Source organism: Orycteropus afer, unplaced genomic scaffold (genome assembly GCF_000298275.1).
Source record: "Orycteropus afer afer isolate SDZICR_OR568_19922 unplaced genomic scaffold, OryAfe1.0 scaffold00193, whole genome shotgun sequence".
Lineage (NCBI taxonomy): Eukaryota > Metazoa > Chordata > Mammalia > Tubulidentata > Orycteropodidae > Orycteropus > Orycteropus afer.
In genome coordinates, this window is record NW_006921780.1 from 4,942,788 (window position 1) to 4,963,026 (window position 20,239).

Below are 20,239 nucleotides of genomic sequence, written 5' to 3' on the forward strand. Positions count from 1 at the left end.
TGGAGTTAGAGAACTCCACTGGCCAACGCCATTTTTACTCTAGACAGTTTTTTGGGATAGGGCCCTTCCCCTCCCCCATTCAAATTCCCCGGCGCCTTCGACGTCTTCCCTTCCCCCGCTCCCCCAGGGCAGGGTTCCCTTTGTAATTAATCCCAATGCTCAAACCAGAGGGGAGGAAAAAAGTGTTAATGAGGGAGCGTCGCAGACTGACTGGGCGGTCTTCGCTCGCAGCTAGAACACCAAGTAATTAAATTATTTTTGGAAGGGGGAGACATGGTGGTGATGGTGTCAGGGAAATCCCCGTATACCTGGGGAGGAAAATGGGAGCTTCTCTACCCACTAATTGAAATCATAGATGACCCTCCTTTCTCGCAGCCCTAGGGGAAAATCAATCTTCCCACGTTCCAGATTCCGCTGGATTTCTTGTAGCCGGGATTGTGACCCTATAGCAAACAGCACGGCCATCCCCGGGGTCTGAGGGCTCCAACTCCGACAGGGAGGTCGGGAAAAACATCCCCAAGAGGGCTGCGGGTTGGGCCAAGGGCAGAGATCCAGGCCTTCCTCTCCCCACAGCCCCAGGGTCGATTCCCAGGACCCGGGTGGGCCGCGGGGGACCTGGAAGGGAAGGGCTGGGGGAGCGACGACTCCGGGAAGAGCCGGGCCGCAGACAATGGACGCGGCGGCGGGAGGGGCGACGACTGAAGGAACAGCCGGGAGGTGGCACCCGGGAGCGCGCGCTCCCCCGCCCCTTGCTCCCCCCTCTCCCCCGCTCTCGTCCCCTCCCTCTCCACCCCTTACCCCCCCTTCGCCGCCGGCTCCCGATCTGTTCCCTGATTCCTTGATCCTGGGTCCCGCCATGGGAGCCTGAGTGCCCCTGATTCCCCCCTGGCCCCCGTCCCCGGGGCCTTGAGGGGGAAGAGGTAGCCGTTTGGGACGGAGCAGGGGTGGCCAGGCTCTGGAGCCCCCCTCAACACCCCCTATCGCCCGCGCTGCCCGTCCGGGAGCGCGGAGTTCGGAGCGACCCGGAGCGCTGCGGATACAAAGACGCCGGGCCGAGTGGGGCGCCCGCCGAGCCCACCCGGCAGCTCGCAGCGGCGGGTGAGTGGCGGGCCGCGGGGGCGCGGGCAAAGTTTGCAAAAAAAAAAAAAAAAAGAAAGAGAAACGGTGGACAGTCGTGCGAGGGGGCCAGCGAATGCCGGCCTTAGCGAGCTGTATGGCTTACTGGGGAGGGGGAGCTCGAGGCGACCCCCTTCCGGTCCTCTCTCCCATCTCACAGCGAGCGGCCCCCCTACTTTGGGGAGGGGGCGGAGCCCGGGCCTGGTGAGCCGGGGACTTTCCTGGGCCCCGGGCCCAAGGCCCGGGCGGGGGCCGTAGTGATCCTAGGGGAGCTGGGTTGAAGCCGGAGACTAGGAGTGTGTGTTGGAGGTGGGGGGAGAGGCGGGGGCAGGGTCAGAGTCTGGAGGATTGGAAGCCGACGGGTGTCTGGGGATGCATAATAGCTTAGGAGTGTGAGGAGGAACGGGGCAGGTACACCCCTGAGGAGTGTGGTGTGGAGTCTGGGGAGCCTGCCGGGGAGAGCAGAGAGGGGTGTGTGTGTGCGTGCAACCAGAGGATGGGGCTGGCGGGCAGGAGACCTGGACACTGTATGGAGGCCGAGGGGACAGGCGCCGGCATCCTTTTCCCCACTCATCTTTGCCGGTTCGGGCGGGCAGTGGGTCCTGCATTCGTGAGTGCCGAGGGATTGGTGAAGGACCAGTGTGCATGATTCTTTGTTTTTGTGTGTGTGCACGCCTTGACGTTTTGTGTGTTCCTGCAGGTGGGTCCCTGGGTTTAGATGGGTAGGTAGGTGTTTGTAGGTGTTTCTCCCTGCTGTGGAGTCCAGGGAGTGGCTGGCCATGTAGCTGCTGTGTATTTGGATGTTACTTATGTGTAAGCTCAGGGGAAGGGGTGTGTGTATGTGTGTATGTACTGGGAAAGTGGTTTATGGGGAAGAGGTGCATATGTACTGAGGAAGGTGGGTATATAAGAGCAGAATGGGGCAGTGGAATAGATGTGTGTGCGCCTGTGCACTGGGAAAGGGATGTGTGAGTATATCTGTGTTCTCGTGTGTATTACCTGTGTTGATGGGTAGGCACCTGGTTTGCATGTTTCTGAGTGTGTGTTGGGGCTGTCTCTTATCTCTGCAGTCAGGTTTCCCTGGCAGCAAGCCCAAAGGGTGGGTTGTCTGATGGAGGATTCTAGGCTTCTTAGAAGACCCTGCTTGGGTTCCAGGTTAGTGCCTTAAATACCTGAAATCTCTGGGTGGGAGTGCATGGCTGTCTTTTGAGGAGCCTGATTTTGGACATGTATTTCTGGAGGAGGGTGTATTTTGTGGAGAACAGGGAACAGAGGTTCTGGTTTTAGTTCTGGAGAAATATGGGGATTTGGAGGAGTCAGGGAGAAGAATAAGAGGGACTTCACTCCCCATCATCACAGGTTGGTTCTAAGTGCTTGGAGAGGCTACATGCTTGGCTTCCCAGCTCAAGTTCAAATACTCCCTCCCACAGCCTCCCCCCCCCATCCCCACCCCTACTCCAGACTTCTTGGAAAACTCTCTTGGAGTTTGCGTTAGTCCTCTGACTCTGCCTTGCCTCTAGGATCCTAAAGTTTCTGAAGAGTCTTGGGATTTTAGTGTGTGGGATGGAGGCAGGAGGAAGGAGCAGCTTGGAGGGAATACCTCTGGTGGGGAACAGCCTTGGCTTCCCATCCATAGGTGTCGTAGAGGACCTGGGTGAGGGCAGTGGCAGGGAATATTTCATTAGATGTCCATGCAAATGTTTCTGTGTGGTTTATCACTTGGTTTTCTTTTTTTCTGGAAAGAATCATGATTAGTATGAGACTGTTGGTATGGACAAGGTCTGAAGATGAGGGTATGGACAAGGTCTGAAGATGAGGGATAGGGCTGAGCCTATGAGAGGGCAAATTCTCTTTGCTGGGGAGGGGGCAGGCACCCTATCAAAGGCTGACTACATGTTAATTGGGTGGGAAAGCAGCAACTGTCCCAGAAATGGATGCATTTCTTCCCAGAGTAGCAACTACTACCTCCTTCCCCTCCTTTTTCTCTTCTCCTTTCTCTTTTGGGGTGAAGGGAAAGGGGCTGGACATCTTCTTTATGATACAAATCTTGTTCCCCCATCCTCACTCTTTTAGGTGTATTCTTGCTGTTAGCGGCTAGATCCCAACATTCAATTTTAGGAGCTGAGGCTGTGATGCCCATTAGGGTCTTTGGGCAATTGGTCTGTTCCCTCTTTGGTCTTCAGGTCTCCCCACCCTTCCTAAGAACTGGGGATAAGAGTAGTGGGGATTGGAAAATGCTGGGATCAGGAATAGTGAGCAGAGTGGGAAAGGACTGAATTTTTATAAATGTAGAATACCCCAAACTGGACACCTGTCTCTGATGGTTAGGACTCCCTGGGCTAGCAGGGCACTTCCATCGAAGATGTGCTCTGGCCTTCTGGGGTACCTCAACCACTCTATATACATTCATCCAATGTATGGCATATTATACCAGTGGGGATTCTCTTCCAACGGAGAGGAATTATGGTCAGACAGTAGGAAGTGCCGTCCCTGAAAGTACTTCCAGATTGGGAACAAGTAGCCATGTTAGCCCCTCCTTCCCCATTGTCTTGCTCCTGCCTCCTGTTTTCTCTAATCCTTCCTGGGCAGGCTTCTCTGATATGTCTCCTTCTGCTCCTGATTCTTGTAGGTCCCAGGAAAGGTCCCCCTCCCCTGACTCTAGAGCAGGACAGACTGCTCATCTGGATGCCAAGAGATCCTTCCAATTAGAGGGAGATATAACTTGGCTAGAATCTTTATGGGGAAGAGGAACAAGATCAGGGACTTCTCTCATCCCCTCTGAGTTTTAGAGAGGCCAGTCTTCTTTTGCTTATTTTTCCTTCAACAGCTCTCCACAATGCCAGGCCAAAGGGAGGAGTAGACAGACTTGGTTGGAGCTAGTACTTAATAGCTGTGTAACCTTGAGCAAGTTATTTAACCCTATTCCTCAGCCTCAAAGGTGTCTTAAGGCACCGTCCTCCAACCCAGGCTGAGCCATTCCACGGTGCAACCAGGTCCTCCAATTGACTCCTTCCCTGGGTTTCAACTTGCTTTCAAGTTCTGGCTTTGCTACTTCCTAGCTCTGTGACTTCAGACAAAATAGGTATCTCTTCTTGAAGCCTCACTTGTAAAATGGAGTTAATAATAGGTTCTACTTCTTTGCTTTAAGGAGCCCTGGTGGCACAACAGCTAAGTGCTGGTCACTATCAGAAAGATTAGTGGTTTGAACCTACCTAGGGAGCTCTGGTAGCGTAGTGCCTAAGGCATTTGACTGCTAACCAGAAGGCTGGTGGTTAAAACCCACCAGCCACTCCTTGGAAGGAAGGTTGGGCAATCTACTTCCTTAGTGATACCGCCTCGGAAACCCAAGGAGGGGTCACTATGAGTCGGATCCGACTCAACAGCAGTGAGAGTGAGAGAGTGTCTCTGCAGGAGGAAGACCTGGCTATGTTGTTGTTACATGCCGTCCCATAAAAATTACAGCCTAGGAAACCCTATGGGGCAGTTCTACTCTGTTAGATAGGTCACATTGACTCGGCAGCACCAACAGAAACAACCTATTCTTCGGTTTATGAGGATTACATGAAATAATAGAACATATAGGAAGCATTCAGTAAATGTTTGGATTCTGATTGCTTAAAGGAGAGGAGGGTACCTGGTAGTGGAACAGGAGGGCTAATCTTTGGTTTACCTTTCTCCTGGCAGGGGCACTAAGACAGGCTCCTTGCTGGCAGGGGCACTAAGATAGGCTCCTTGTTTTCAGTAGTGCAGATGAGCATAAACACGTCAATTCACTGTGACTGAGAGAGCTCTGTATGAAGGGACTACTGGAGTAGAGAGGAAGAGTGCTTTGCCCAGGTGGAATGCTAGAGAAGTTACCTGGAAGAAAGTGCCCTTAACTGGATTTTAAAGGATGAGTTAGGGGATGAGGGACTGAGAGAATACTGCTGATACAGACCTAGCATTAAATTTTGAAGTGTGTGCTGGGGGTTTGGTCTCAGTTCCCCTGCCTATAAAATGAAGTTAATCATCTCTTTCCTTCCTTGTCCTAAGAGGCTGTTTGAGGTGGAAGTAGTAGCAGAGAGAGGAGAGGCTGGGATAGTAATGCCTGTTCTCAGGTCTGGCGTGGGGATGGAACATATTTTTAACTTACTCTTTCCTGGGCAGCTCCTTCTTGTATGTATCTACTATCATCTTTGGGGGTACCCATCTTCCTGTTTTACTTGGCATCAACTTCCTCTCTCTGAATCACCTGACATTTCTCCTCTCACCCTTTCCAGGTGGGTAACACTGTTTTGTGAGGAGATTTTAGCAGCTCAGGTGAAGAAAGGGCCTTTGGAATAAGTCCTATTTAACAACCCCCCCGCCCCTGTTAACCCACGAGCAGCCCTCCCCTTCTTTATCCTGTTTCTTGGTGATCCAACTTGGACAGTCCTCTGTTCCTCTCTCTGTTGTGATCTGATCTGGATAGAACTGAGATGGGTGAGGGAGAATCTTTATATTCCTTTCCTGCACCCTGCTTGGTACCAAGGAGGAGGCAGAGGCCCTCGATTGTGGAGCTCTTTGGAAATGAGGTGTTGCTGTGCCTGTCTGATGCCCCTGGCGAGGCTGGTAATTACAGACATGACAGCTGGGAACGAGTTTGGGAGAAGCATTTGGGAGAAGCGGGTTTGGAATCAGCAGAGCTGAGGATATCCTGGCAATCAGGGTGGGGCAGTGAGAGGGGAGAGTGGGAAGAAGCTGGGGACTGGGGTGGGGCAAGCGGCTTGGGGCCCCTTCCCCTGCCACTCCACACACAGCTGGGCTTAGAGCCTAGAGGAGTGTGGGAGGTGATTGGGGCCCAGGCCATGCCTCACTGTAAGTGTGCAAAGAGGGAGGGGAGCAAAGGGGCTGGGGATCTAGGAGCCCCTGAGGAAAGAAGCGGAGAGTAGAAAGAGGGGTTTTGGCTGCTTTCACATGCAGGCAGTGCCTGGGTGTGGTCTAAGTTAAGGAGAGGCCACATTGTGCCCAAAGGTGCCAGTTTATTCTGGGTGAAGTCTTACTTTTTACAATGCATCTGTGCAAGCAGGAAGGGGAAAGGGTTGGCTGTGCACCCCATAAATTAGAAGAGCCTTGAACTAACATTTATTAGATTCTGATATTCTGTATACATTATTTCATTGAATACTCTTAATCTCCTGAGTATAAATTATTATCCCCATTTTACAGGTAAGCAAACTGATGTTTAGAGAACATGAACCACTCATCTAAGATTACTTGCTCATAAGAGGCTGTACCAGGTCTATTTGGCTTCATTGCTCATCCTTTTTCCAAAATACTCTCTTCACATTTCCCTACTCTCATTCTAATCAGGTCTGTATTTGCTCAGTAATTGTCTTTAATCTTGAACTTGAATAACCCACTTGTCCCTCTGAAAAGCAGATGTGAGTCCAGTACCAGCTGGAGGAGTAGCCTCTGAGGGTGGGAGTGAGACAGCATCTTGTGGAGCAACTTGATCTTACCTTCGAGAAGAATACCTTGTTTTCAGAACCTTGGTCAGGATTGTCACTTGGGGCAGAACTCCAGGCTGGCCTCTTCCTCCCTGCTGGGCCACAGTTGGGGATGGTTATGTGAAGGGAGTGACAGTGGGTTCTGGCCACTGTAGCCCATGTGATCTCATCTGTGATTGAGAAAGGCCTGGCCATCATAATTGATGAAGTTTTCCAGAAGACCACCTAATAATATCTGTCAAACCCTATTTTCACCAGAGAGTTCCTGGCTCCCATCTTCCCCCAACCAGGAGAAAGTATGTGTTTGGGTAAGTCTGGAGTTGAGGGGTTCTGGATTTTTATAAGGTAAGGGGGATTGGAGAGGACAGGTGCTGAGCCCAAAGTGTGAATGCAGTAACTTAAAAAACAACCAAGTGTGAACAGAAATGCTTATTTGCCACCTGCTTTACTCCAGGAATGGAGGTAGAAGCTGTATGGGAAGGAGAAGTTGAGACTCCTGAAAAAGAATGAAAACCTGAGAAGGTGGATTTGTCAAGATGGTGGAGATCGACACTTGGGCCTTTCTGCTGGCTCAGTTTTCTTAGATAAGAACTGGCTGACTTAATAAAATCAGAGGCCCTGGGCGAAGCAGAAGGAGAACATTTTCAGCATTGGGAAACCCAGGCCTGCCACCCCCACCCCCAGTCACACTGTCTTACACCCTTAGGCCCACCCTACTGCTTTTTCCACATAAGCTAGTCTTCCTCGACAGCACTCCCCATATGTTCCTCCTCCACAGCACTTCCCACACCACAGTTCTTCCTATCCACATGCAAGCCTAAGGTTGTCTAACTTCCCCTCCCCAAGTAGCTGTTTTCTACCTCCTTCCACTCAGAGGCAGGAGCTGGGTAAGCAGGCTTTGGGGTTAGGGGTAGTTGGGACTTACCTAGGATAGTTGGCTATGAAGAGAGGGAGGTATTTTTGTTTTTGGTGTAGGTAGAAGTGTGGAGAGCACAGAAAGTTGGCCTATGGGCCAGCACAACTTGTCCACCTCCTATTGTCCATCTATTCCGTGCCCTAGAGGATAACTCAAGGTCCTTGTTTTTCTTCTTGGCTCTATCATAGCTCACCTGGTGGGCAGGCAGGGACCAGCCCTCTGCCCCAGCCAAAGGGGGAAGGTGGGTGGGAATTGTGGGACCTGCCCACTGGTGGAAAATAAATAGAGCATCCAGGCATCTAGAAGCCCTGGTTACCTTCCCACCAGTTTCTCGTCCTGTCTCCCCTCTTCTGGCCCTTACCTGGGACAGATGCCAAAGGGATTACTCACCCTCTCTACTGCTCTCCGCTTAGTGTCTCTTTTTGGACTGACTAGGAACTGGGCACGGGTCTTGGGGAGGCTAGGGAGTGGCATGCTATAGTGTGTGTGTGCACACATAAGCGTGAATGTGTGTGGGATGTGTGTGGTGTGTTGGGGCAAGGACTTTCTGACAGCTGAGGTGGGGGTGGGAGTGGCAGCAAGAAAGCAGAGCAGGTCTCTACAGAACCTGCCTGGCTGGGGTAGGTGGAGCTGGGTGTGGCAGGCAGGAACCATTCCAGGTTTCAGAGGGGGAATATGAGAGTGGATACATGTATGTGTGTGTCTGTGAAAGTGATTTGGAGAGTACCCTACCTCACTGCCTGCCTTAGACTGACAGAAATTAAGGAAGTAAGTGGAGACTGGCCTGGCTGTGGCTTTCCCAGTTCCTTTTCAGTTAGAATTCAAGCTCAGGTATCCTGGCCAGGTGCCCAGTTCGTGGGCCCCTCCCTTCTGGAGTTTTCTGCATCACCAGGGTCTGGTGATGAGAGGCTGCTCTGTGAACATAGACACCTGGGTGGACCCTAGCATGGCCCTTCCCCCACTACTCAGGCCAGTTGGGAGAAGGATCCTGCCCCCTACCCTGGGGCTATAAGTATGGTGAGCTCATGTCTAGGCTGTCCTGGGAGAATGCTTGGTTAACAGGGCGGGGGTGGAGGCATGGGCACAGGCACTCACTGCCAGCTCCTGGGCTCACTGCTCGGGCTCTTTCCTACCCTCAGCCCACTGAGATCCAGCTGCCCTCTCTGGCCTCCCAGACAGCACTATCACATAAGGACATGAGCTCAGAAATGGGTAGGGTCGAAATCCCCATCCCACTTTTGGTTTAGGGTCTGGGGCTGGCCCTTGCTCCCTTAATGCCTTATTTCTTTTTGTGGTAGAGAGAAACCCAGCATGGGCCTCCTGAGATGAATGGCTTGTGGATGGGAATGAATGAAGGACCACTAATGAAGGTCAAGGAGCTCTGGTAGTGTAGTGTCTAAGGCACTTGACTGCTAACCAGAAGGCTGGCAGTTCAAACCCATCAGCCACTCCTTGGAAGGAAGATGGGGCAGTCTACTTGCGTAGTGATATTGCCTCAGAAACCCAAGGAGGGGTCGCTGTGAGTCGGGTCCGACTTGACGGCACATAACAACAACAATGAAAGTCAGGAGTGATGGATGGATGGCTGCAGAAACCATCCGTTTTGGTGGGTAGGGGCTCTTTGGTCTTGGGTTCAGTTGGCTTAAGCCTGTCTAGTCTCTGTATCTTTATCATTGGTGAAAAAAGTAGGTAGGGCAGGAGTCAGTGAATTCTCTTCTATTCTGGCTTTCTCACAGACTTGGGTATTCAAAGAACCAGAGTCTAGAAAGAGTGTCATGAAGGAACCAGATCTCTCTCCACAGGGAGCACATCTCAGCATCACAATGTAATAAGATTATTCTAACAATAAGAAGAGGCCAAAAATGGGGTTCGGAAGTAATGAGCTATATATCCTTGGAATGTTCAAATGGTAGTTCTGTAACCATGGACTAGACACCTTCTTTCTCTGAGCCCTACTTTTTAATCTGTAAAACCTGGGTTGTACCTGTAAGACCTCTTTCAGCTTAGTGCTAGAACCTGCTAGAATCCACTGTCTCCTCCTAGAGGAAGAGGGGAAGGGGAATCTCAAGGAATGATACAGATGTAGTGAGAGGAGTGGGGACTTCCATCTCCTCTATGGAAGGTGAGTTACGTGCCTGCATTTTTACCCCACATCACATGCTTCTGTCCTCTACCGACACTTGGCAGGGCTGCCTGAATTGACCACATCTGTGAAACTCAGAGAGAGTAGTGTGGCAAAGAGGAAAAAGAGAGGACTATAGGGGACAGTTATGTCTTCAAATCTGCTCTGCCTCATAGCAGCTTTAGGACTCAGCAAGGTGCTCTGTGTCTCAGGCCAGACACCTAGCCCTTTAGATATTGGGCTGTGAGATTGGTTCCTGCCTCTCCTCTCCAGCCTTCCCTTCCACCCCCATGTCCTGTAAAGGTGAGCATCCTGCATTGATGTCCTTGGACATGGGGAATGAGGAAACAGTAAATGACATTTAAGTTCTTGTCTGGATGGAAACTCTCACAGCCCTCACTTTAGCTAGATGTGAAAGGCTTTGGGGCAACATGAGTAAACCCTACCTTTATCACTGATGCAAGGTGAGAATCACCATAAATCTGATTCCTACCTGGAAATGAATCCAGGCTTAACCTTTCCTTGTCTCCATAATCCTGTTGCCAGCCACTTCTTTTGTGGCACTTTCTCATTCTAACCACTCAGAGTTAGGCCAGATCTTGTCTTGGTCACTTGGGGCCAGGTCATCAGGTACCAGTCATAGGTTCAGGTGTCTGCACAACTCCTTGCACTTCAAACCTGCCAGCCCCACTCTAGCCTTCACTAGCTAGAAGGACCCTGTCCTTCTTCATTAATGGCATGTGCCATTTTTTTTTGTTCACTAGCCACTCAAATCTGGTTCCTCACAAGTTAAACCTCTGTCTTTATTACTGCCTATGCAACTTTTCTCTGAATTAGCTACTCCAAGCTAAGTCAGGTTGGGCAATCCTACTTCCGTAGTGATACTGCCTCGGAAACCCAAGTAGGGGTCGCTATGAGTCGGGGCCGACATGACGGCACATAACAACAACAACAACAACAACAACAAGCTAAGTCAGAGTCTCCAAGCTAAGTCATGTGCCCCTTGTCAGTGTGTTAATTCTCTATAATGGCTCACAAAATTCATAGAGGAGCTCTGGTAGCATAGTGCCTAAAGCACTTGACTGCTAACCAGAAGGCTGGCGGTTCAACACCCACCAGCCACTCCTCGGAAGGAAGGTTGGGCAATCCTACTTCCGTAGTGATACTGCCTTGGAAACCCAAGGAGGGGTCGCTATGAGTCGGGGCCGACTCGACGGCAAATAACAACAACAACAACAATTGCATATACTTATAGTTTCCCATTATTATAACCAGAAGGGATACATATGAAGAGACACATCAGGCAGGGTCTGGGAAAGTTGCTGGCATGAGGTTTCCATTGTCCTTGGGGATGTGCCACGCCCTTTCTTGTGCCTTGGATGTTCTCACCAATGCAGGAAGCCCCTAAAAGGGAAGCTCCAAAGTCTAGGGTTCCTTAGTTACTGGGGCCTTGATGAATATGCATGCTGGGGCCTTAATGCACCGTTATGATCTAAACAATCAATGTATATGCATGTCTGCATCATGCCCCTCCCCTTCCTGAGTCCTGTTGCCAGGTGATGAGCTGGGGTCTTCCAACTCATTTGCACATGTTTAAGTGTTGCCTGGCTGTTTTAGAAAACAAGACATCTTGATTTCTGGGGAATTCCAAGGACTATTTCAGAAAAGGAGCCTTGGTGGTACAGTGGTTAAAGTGCTTGGCTGCTAACCAGTTTGAACCCACCTGCCACTCCATAGGAGAAAGATGTGACGGTCTGCTTCCATAAAGATTTATAGCCTTGAAAACTCTGTGGGACAGTTAATACTCTGTCCTATAGGATCGCTATGAGTTGGAATCGACTTGTTGGAAGTGGGTTTTTGGTTTTGGGTTTTATTTTTGGGAACCAGAGAGGAAAGGCCAAATCTAGTTCTTTGTTCCCAGAGACATTTAATAGGAAGGGGTCTGAAGAGGCCATCCTGCCCGCCCATTCCTCTGCCTCCAGGCAGGACCAATCTTCCCCAGTTTCTGACTGACGAGAGAAAACTTTTTTTTTTTTTTTAAATGAACATTGCCCTACCCCTGTCAGAGAAGTTTTGGCTTCTCGTCTTTGCTTCCAGCTTCCTCCGCTCTGTGACCAAAAGTTCTTTAAAAATCAAACCCAAGTGCCTGTGGTGCACAGCATGTCTAGTGCTTCTGGATATGCTGTCAGTAGAGATGAGGAATAGTGGTGCTCTTTTTTTAGATACGTGTCTGGATTCTGTTCCCTCCCCACCTTTGCTTTGGATGTGTCATCCTGGCTCCTAGGGTGCTTTTTGCCAGCCTTGTCCTTATCTCTGGTATGCCTCCTTGCCCTACCCCAGGCCTAAAGTAGCTGTTACTGGGCTCTGGGGTGGACCAGAGATGGAGCAGTGGGAGAAAGAAAGAGTGGTCACTGCTGACTGTTATCAGGTCACCAGTCCTCAGGACGTGCCTCACACTGCCTCACACTAGGAGCCTGTGTTTGTGTCCAAGGCCTTGTCCACCTCTCTGCCTTCTCTCGGTGGGGGAATGGGGAAGGATCTGTTCTTGGTCTGCATTTGGCCACACCAATCACCCCGCATCCCAGCGTATCCCAGGACCTTACTCCCTCTGCTTGTTGCCAGGTTCTGAGTATATTTTTTCCAGAGGCCTTCAATTGTTTCCTGAAGAAACCTGATCTCAGACCTCAGACAAAAGCTGGGGCCGCCAGAGGAGAAACCCCATTCTCTCCCCCTCTGTCCCTAATCACCCCCTCTCCATAACCTCCCTCGCTTTGGATGCTGGGTATGGGTTCCAGGACCCAGCTGCCATCACCTAGGCAACAGGGGGCTTTGGTTGCCATGGTGATCAATGTGGGAGAAGCTGGGCAGCCTGGACAAAAGCCCCTACATTCCCCCTAACCCGCCTCCCAGTCCCCTTGGGATGATACTGAGACACATTCCATTAATTTTATTTCTGAAAGGCCTTTGGACGGGAGAAGGGTCTCCTTTTTGTGATGGGCTCCCTCTTCCCTCCCTCTCTCCTCTCTGGCCTCCTTTTAACCCCAGATAATCCATGGTTGGTTTGAGCAGGGAACTGAGTGTGTGTGTTTGTGTGTCTTGGGGATGGGGGCAAGGTAAAAAGCAATAGGACACAGTCCCTTTTAATAGCACCCCCACCCCAACTGCCAGCACCCTGCCCCGCACCAAGTCCGGACTTCCCTTCCTTTCTCAGCATCGTCATCCCTGTCATTTCCACTTGTTGATTTCATCCAGTGATCCCCTCCCCCCACTCTCTTCCCTGGGAACACTGCCCACCCGGGAGACCCTCCAAACCCCTGATTCCTGAGACTGATTAAATAAGGGGAACTTCTGCCCTTTCCTTTGCTTGCCTCCCTCCCCCCACCCCAGCCTCTCCAGTACTTAAAATTGTTCTCTGGGGGTACTTGAGAGAGTAGTGAACAGGAGTCTCAGCAGTTGGGTTAATTTTTTGCCCCTGTGTTTGGTGGAGGAGAGAGGCACATGTTTTGGTGCTTTCTGGGCACCCTGACTTGGATTGGTAGGGGTGAGAGATGGACCTAGGGAGCAGGATCAGTGTTGGCTTTTTAATAAGTAGTGGGGGAGGAAGATAGGGGATTCTAGGCTGAGCAGCTCAGAATGGTTGGGAAGGGACTGGAACCCTTGTTGAGTTGAAATACATTGGTAGGGGAAACTTTCTTCCTGGGTGTGTTTGAAGTAGTGGTTCTGGTAGAGAGAGAGAGAGAAAGTGTGTATATGTGTGTGACTTCTTTATTTAGCCATCCAAACAACAGAGTTTATTTATACCATCTTTTCCCCCTGTCTCAGAGGAAGTGTCTGGGATTGGAGTATGAATGATCCTGGAGCCAGAGCTTATTAATTGCTTAACTGATTTCTAGCTGAGCAGTTTATAAAGCACTTCTTTCACTCACATGATCCTCAGAATAATTCCATGAAGTAGTTATTACCATCTTCCCTATTATACTGATGAGTCTACCAGACTATAAAGTACAGAGAAGTTAAGTAACTTGTCCATGGTCACACAGCTAGTAAGCGGCAGAATTAGATTTTGACCCCAGATACTTGGATGCAAATCCTAGGCATTTTTTTTTTTTTTTTGCTTTTAGCTCTGGTGGATGTGAGTATTCAGGGTGAGGGTGAGGATATGGAGATTCTGGCTATAATGTCCATGTCTAGACTCATATTCACGACAGTTCTTCTCCCCTTTATTTCCCCACCCACGCTCTGTGACCCACTCACTCTCTTTGAGCTTTCCTGTGAAATTCAGTTTTTAAGAGGAGAATAGACTGGAAACACAAGCACGAGAGAGTGAGGTACAGGTGAGACATCTAAGCTATATCGAGAAGTAAGCCTTTAGAGTGGGTCCTCAGGAAAGAAAGTAGAAGAAACCCAAGATGTAATTTGCAGACAAGGAAATGACAAAGGCCCTGTTTTTATAGCAAAGGTTCTTAGAAAGATTTAGGTTTGGGTTAAGGAGTTATGTCTCTGTCCTCTAAATGTGCCCTGATCACACACTTGCCTTGACACAGGGATATTGGCAAATGTGCTAGCCCATGGATTGCCTCCAGATAACTCTGTTAGGAAAATAATTGAATGGATTTAGCACTGATTTCATCTCCCTACTGTTGTTGTACTTTCCCTGAGAGTCAGAGAAGCATATCCATTTACCAGGTTGTTATCAATTACTTGTTGTGTTCCCATGGGAGGGTATAGGTGGATCCAAATATATATCAGTCATATTTACTATTCTAAGGTTGCTGGCAGTTTAGTTTGGTTGGAGAAAAGATAACAGTTATAGAAAGCAAATCCATTTTAGTGCTTTACATAATTGACCTCTCAGCAGCATTTGACTTGGTTGATTATTCCCACCTTCCCACCTCAAAATACTCTTGGGTGCCATGAGCCTGCAGTCTTTTGGCCCTTCTCCTTCAAGCTTCCCTCTTCAGTTCCTTTGCTTGCTCCTTTTCCTCTAGATACATTTATATATTGGAGTTCTCAGGGATCTGTCTTGGGTTTTCTTCTCTTTGTTATTTCCATCTTCTCCTTAGGGGTTCCTATTCATTCCCATGACTTTGAACACTGTTGATACCTCCAGCTCAGACTCTACTCTGAGTCCAGTTTTGTCCAGCCAGTTGCCTACTTGTTCGCCTCAATGAACTTAGCACTTTGAGAACAGAGCTCAATTGTCTTTCTCTCCAAATTTGCTTCTTTCTCAGTTTTCCCCACCTTATTAATGGCACTACTACCCACCTCCTAAGGAGTTCAGATGGCGCAGTGGTTAAAGCATTGGGTTGCTAACCAACTGGTCAGCAGTTTGAACCCACCAGCTGCCCCCATGGGAGAAAGATGAGGCAGTCTGCATCCGGCAAGATTTGCAGCCTTGGAAAACCTATGGGGGTAGTTCTGCTCTGTCCTATAGGGACTACTCAATGGCAGTAGTTTTCCACCCACTTGCTCAGGCTTGGGATTATTCACACTTCCCTGTGCCTCAACCACTCCTTCATTAGGGCCTACTGATTCTACCACTAGTGTATGTCTCAAACATATCTGTTTCTTACCCCTTCCACTGTTCTACCCTGATCCAAGCCTGGACCACTGCAGTAGTCTCCTGTCTAACCTCCCTATACTTGCTTTTCTCTCTTTCCAGCTCATACCTGCATAGCTAAAATCCTTTGAAAATTCCCCATTACCCTTAGAATAAGACTGAAGCTCCTTACCTGACCCCTGGTATCTTGCAATAACTTGGCATTTGGCTTTCTCTTCAGCATCAGCTTCCAGAGCCTTCTCCCTTCCTCAGTTCTATCCCCACTGGCCTTCTTCTTCATGTCTGAGCTGTTTCCTGTCTCAGGCCTTCCTATTGCTGTTCCTCTGCTCCAAAGCTTTTCCCTTTACTCTTTGCCTAGTTAACTTTTCTTTCAGGTCTTTCTAGTTAAGGGTCATTTTCTCAAGAGACCTTCCAGAACCACTCAGTTTAAGGTAGCAAGATTTGATTAATCAGTGGATAAAGGTAGGAAATAAGAGCTCAGAGCATGGTGATGACTGTTAGTGGTCTGGAGTCAGAGGGGGAAGATAACATTGGGTGCTGGAGCAGATAGGGACAGGGTTTCTGTGAGATGTTGGAGGCTGGGCTCTGAAGAATGAGCAGGATTTGGATGAGGGCTGGGGAGGAGAATGTGGGAAGGAGAGGTCATTTTCCTCTGTAGAACTAGAAAGTATAAGTATAGATAAGACACTGCCCCTTAGCCCATGAGTAGCCAGAGAAACTCATGATCTTGCTTATTTCAGGACATTAGGCTTTTGGAGAGAATGGTTTCTCCTCTTGCTTGCATCACATTTTCCATAGTTTTTATCATTGCTCCCTCCTCCTAGTGTGTGTACCTAGGCTGTGTGTGTGCATGCATCCTCACACACAGCCTTAAGGAGAGCAGCTGACCTGACCTGACCAGTTACTGAGTATGTTTAATGTACATGTTGGGGACGTGGTGCAAGAGAAGCAGCCATAGGCAGCCCCTTGTGTGCATGCTCAGAAAGTGTGTGTGTGTGTGTATGTACGTATGTGTAAGGCTGGGAGGGCAGGGTGAGACCTGGAGGTAGTTTCCTGACAGAATCCAGTTGCTTTCTCCTCTCCAAGATCTCCATTGGTTCATCCTGTCTACTGTCCAGAGCTTGTCTTCTTCAAGCCTTAGTTTTCCTGCTTGAGACTAGGAGAGCACTGCCTGGATCCTCTCCTCCAGGGTGTTCAAGGTTTGGTCATTTTGACCATTCCTCCCTGGGAGCCTTTGCTGACCCTCTTCCCCCTACCTCTGAGCTCTTGGCATAATCTAGGAGTCTTTCTAGGAGGCAAGGCAAGGAGACCTGAACCCATTCAACAGGGCAACCGAACCTGGATAGGAACATTCTTGGGCAATGGCTGGTCTCATCTGAACTTCCTGCTGTTACCATCTGGGGATGGTCTCGCTCTCTGCAAGCTCTAACCAGCTACTTCCTCTCTTCAGGAGCGTCGCTTGATTTTCTCTGAGACAGGCCCACCCGTCCAGCAAAATAGAGTCCCTCAGGGTGACGGTTGACTTCCTGAAGGTGCCTCTTGGCCTGAAGAAGCCGGTGCTGAAGGAGGTGGCTGTGGGGCCCCCCAAGAGGCTCCAGCCTGTGGCCCTGGAGCGCTACAAGGCGCGGCGTTCAGACGCCATGGACACCGAGTCCCAGTACTCGGGCTATTCCTACAAGTCGGGCCACTCCCGCAGCTCCCGCAAGCACAGGTGGGCGTGCATGTGAGGGTGACAGGTAGTGGAGGGAGGGTTGGGCACATTTGAGAGATGGTGGGTAGGGGTGGCTGCTGAGAGGCCCCATTCCTTCCCTAACCTGTGCCTTCCCCTCACCTCTTGCTGCAGGGACCGCCGGGACCGACACCGCTCTAAGAGCCGGGATGGGAGCCGTGGAGACAAGTCAGTGACAATCCAGGCTCCAGGAGAGCCCCTGCTGGACAATGAATCCACACGAGGGGATGAGCGGGTGAGTATCCAGTGTTTCTCAACTTTACATGAATGTTAGAATCATTTGGGGAGGTTTTTTCAAGAAAGGTTGATATCCTGTCCTAGTGTATGGTATGGGACCTGGGTTTCAGTATTTTTTTCTAAGGCTGAAGGAACTTAGGGCAAGACCAAGAGTTTTTAGGGTCCTGTTTTGGAGAAGCTAGAGACTCCATTAGAGAGGGGAGGAGTCTAGAAATCTGGTCTTCACAGTCAAGAGACCAGGTCAAGGAGGGGTTCTTGTGTCCTGTTTCCGTCTGCCTAGGATCCTAAGTAGGAGGAGCTCTGGTGGCATAGTATCTAAGGCATTTAACTGGTAACCAGAAGGCTGGAGGTTCAAACCCACCAGCCACTCCTCGGAAAGAAGACTGGGCAATCTACTTCCATAGAGATACTGCCTCAGAAACTCAAGGAGGGGTCGCTATGAATCGGAACCGACTCTACGGCAGTGAGTTTAGTTTTTGGTTTGGTAGCATCCTAAGTAGGAGCTCTGGTGGCGTAGTGCCTAAGGCATTTGACTGCTAACCAGAAGGCTGGCAGTTCAAACCCACCAGCTACTCCTTGGAAGGAAGCTTGGGCAAACTACTTCCGTAGTGATACCGCCTGGAAACTCAAGGAGGGGTCACTACGAGTTGAATCGACTCGACAGCAGTGAGTTTGATTTTTTATTTGGAGCATCCTAAGTTAGGAATTTCAGTAAAGATCCCTTTGGGGTCAGCAACTGCTTCCTTATCACCAAAGGGTGGAGGGACCTGGGCATTGTAATGGGAATTAGCTGATTTCTTTGGAGTTGATGCCAGCCAACCAGAGTGGTTGAGAATCTGGAGGGTGTGCAGGTGGGGTGAAGGAGGAGCACCCTGGAGTTTTACTGGAGTCTTAAGGAGTAGGGACTCCAGTGCACCTTGTTGTCAGCTGTGGAATAGTACCACCTAGGTGTGGAAGGAGTGGATGAAGAAAGGGAATGGGAAAAGGAGTGAGGCTGAGAGGATGGGGTGAAGTAGGGACCAGGAGGAGAGTTCTCTGGTACGTGGGTGAGCCGGTCTTATCTCTTGGAACTTCTGGTTCACCTGGTAGGGAGGGCAGTAGGCAGAACAGTCTTAGAATACAGCAGAGGCAGGGTTTGTGGTGACACTGGAGTTACTCATGTCTCCTCCTTCCTTTTTTTTTTCTTGTTTTGGTAACATCTTAGGCTGCTAGGGACACCCAACACTTTTTTCCTCAAAGAAATCTCTGTGACTGACATTGGGAATCCCTGGGTCTTGGGATTAGATTGAGAGTTGAAGAAAATGTTTTTTCTCCTTTTCCCAATCTCTGGGGCCTGACCTCCTCAGTTCTTGAAGTGATCTTAAGACATGTTCATCCTACCTGTCCTATGATATGCAATGTGTCTGGGAGTCAAACTAGGGTGAAAAGTAGGCCCAGTTCCTGAAGCTGAATGTGGTCATGTTTCTATCCTCAGATCAGATTCTTTTCTCCCATTCAGGAATTGGCAGATTCTCTCTTTGAGTGAGATGATTGCTCAACCTCCCTAATCACTGGTCCTGCCAGGTTGTCTCCTGCACTCCTCATCCCCAGTGTGTCAGCCCTGTAGCTGAAATTCCCTGGGTGGCAGGTTAGGGCTTCCTGTCCCAAGGCTGGGCCAAGAGTGAAGGGTTTTAGGCACTGAAGGTTACTTACACTCTTGGGACTGCTCTGTGGGATGACCACCAGCCACTGCAGGGAAACCGCTTGAGTGGGCCAAACCCACAAGGGCACCTAGGCCCCCAGGAGTCAGCTTAGACGCTGGGTTCCCTGGCAGCCCGCCTCTTTCTCTTCACTGTCTGAGCAGTTTCCATGGCATTTCTCTTTTGCCTCTGAGGTTCATCTCAGCATGCACAGTTGTCCTCTTTCACTGAGCAGTGTAAAAGTTCCCTGAGAGCCCAAGTCTTAGACTTTTTGTTTTATTTTTAATTTATTCTGGTAAAATATATATAATAAAACACTTGTGCCATTTCAGCCGTTTTATCTCTACACACATTAATTACCTTCACCATGTTGTGTAATCATTACCACTATACATTTCCACATTTTTCCTAAGACCTACTGGAAATTAAGTGCCCCCTAAGCAGTGACTCACCCATTTCTCCCTTCCTCCCCACACCTGCAAACCAGCAATAAACTTTTTTGTATTTGCTTATTCTATATACTTCTTTTTGGAAAATAAAAGGGAAAGCTAGCTTATTTTATTTTTTTAACTTTTTTATTTTGCTTTTGGTGAAAGTTTACAGAGATAATTAGTTTCCCTTTGATAATTAGTAGTACATAAAGTGTCCCATGACATAGGTGGCATTCCCCATAATGTGTCAGCACTCTCCCCATTTCTGTCCCAGGTTCCCCTTTTCCTTTTGTCCAAATTTCCTACCCTTTCCTGCCTTCTCATCTTTGCCTTTGGACAAATGTTGCCCTTTTGATCTCATATAATTGTTCTAAGGAACATGATCCTCTTGAGTGTTACTATTTATTTTACGGGCCTATTGTTTGGCTGAAAGGTGGTCCCCGGGAATGGCTTCAGGGCCAGGTCAGAAGGGTGCCTTAGGGCCGCAATCTTGGGGGTTCCTCCCATCTCTGTCAGACCAGTAAGTCTGGTCTTTTTTGTGAATTTGATTTTTTGTTCTACAATTTTCTCCTGCTCTATCCAGGACCCTCTGTTGTGATCCCAGTCAGAGTGGTCAGTAATGGTAATTGGGCACCATCTAGTTCTGCTTATGGGGAACTAGGCTGTGATTCATGTGGTCCATTAGTCCTTTGGACTAATTACTCCCTGGAGTCTTTGGTTTTCTTCACTCTCCTTTGCTCTGGACTAGAAGAGACCAATAGTGGTGTCTTAGATGGCTGCTTACAAGCTTTTCAGACCCCACATGCTACTCACCAAAGTAGGAAGCAGAACATTGTCTTATGAACTATGTGGTACCAATTGACTTAGCTGTCCCCCGAGTCTGTGATCCTTTACCTTTGAGGCGAGGAACTTCATTCTGCTAGGTGTTTGGTTATTTCTTTTTTTTTTTTTTTTAATTGTGATTTGGGTGAAGATTTACAG

General features: G+C 49.3%; 1 protein-coding gene across 1 annotated transcript in view; it reads left to right on the forward strand.

Moving 5' to 3' along the window:
- Positions 1 to 16,822: 16,822 nt before the first annotated feature.
- Positions 16,823 to 20,239, forward strand: part of VANGL2 (VANGL planar cell polarity protein 2) — a 32,508-nt gene continuing 29,091 nt past the window's right edge. The window contains exons 1-2 of the mRNA XM_007947714.2: positions 16,823 to 16,893; positions 17,026 to 17,146. Of these exons, the coding sequence (XP_007945905.1) occupies positions 16,823 to 16,893; positions 17,026 to 17,146 (192 nt within the window). The remainder of the gene's footprint in view (positions 16,894 to 17,025; positions 17,147 to 20,239) is intronic.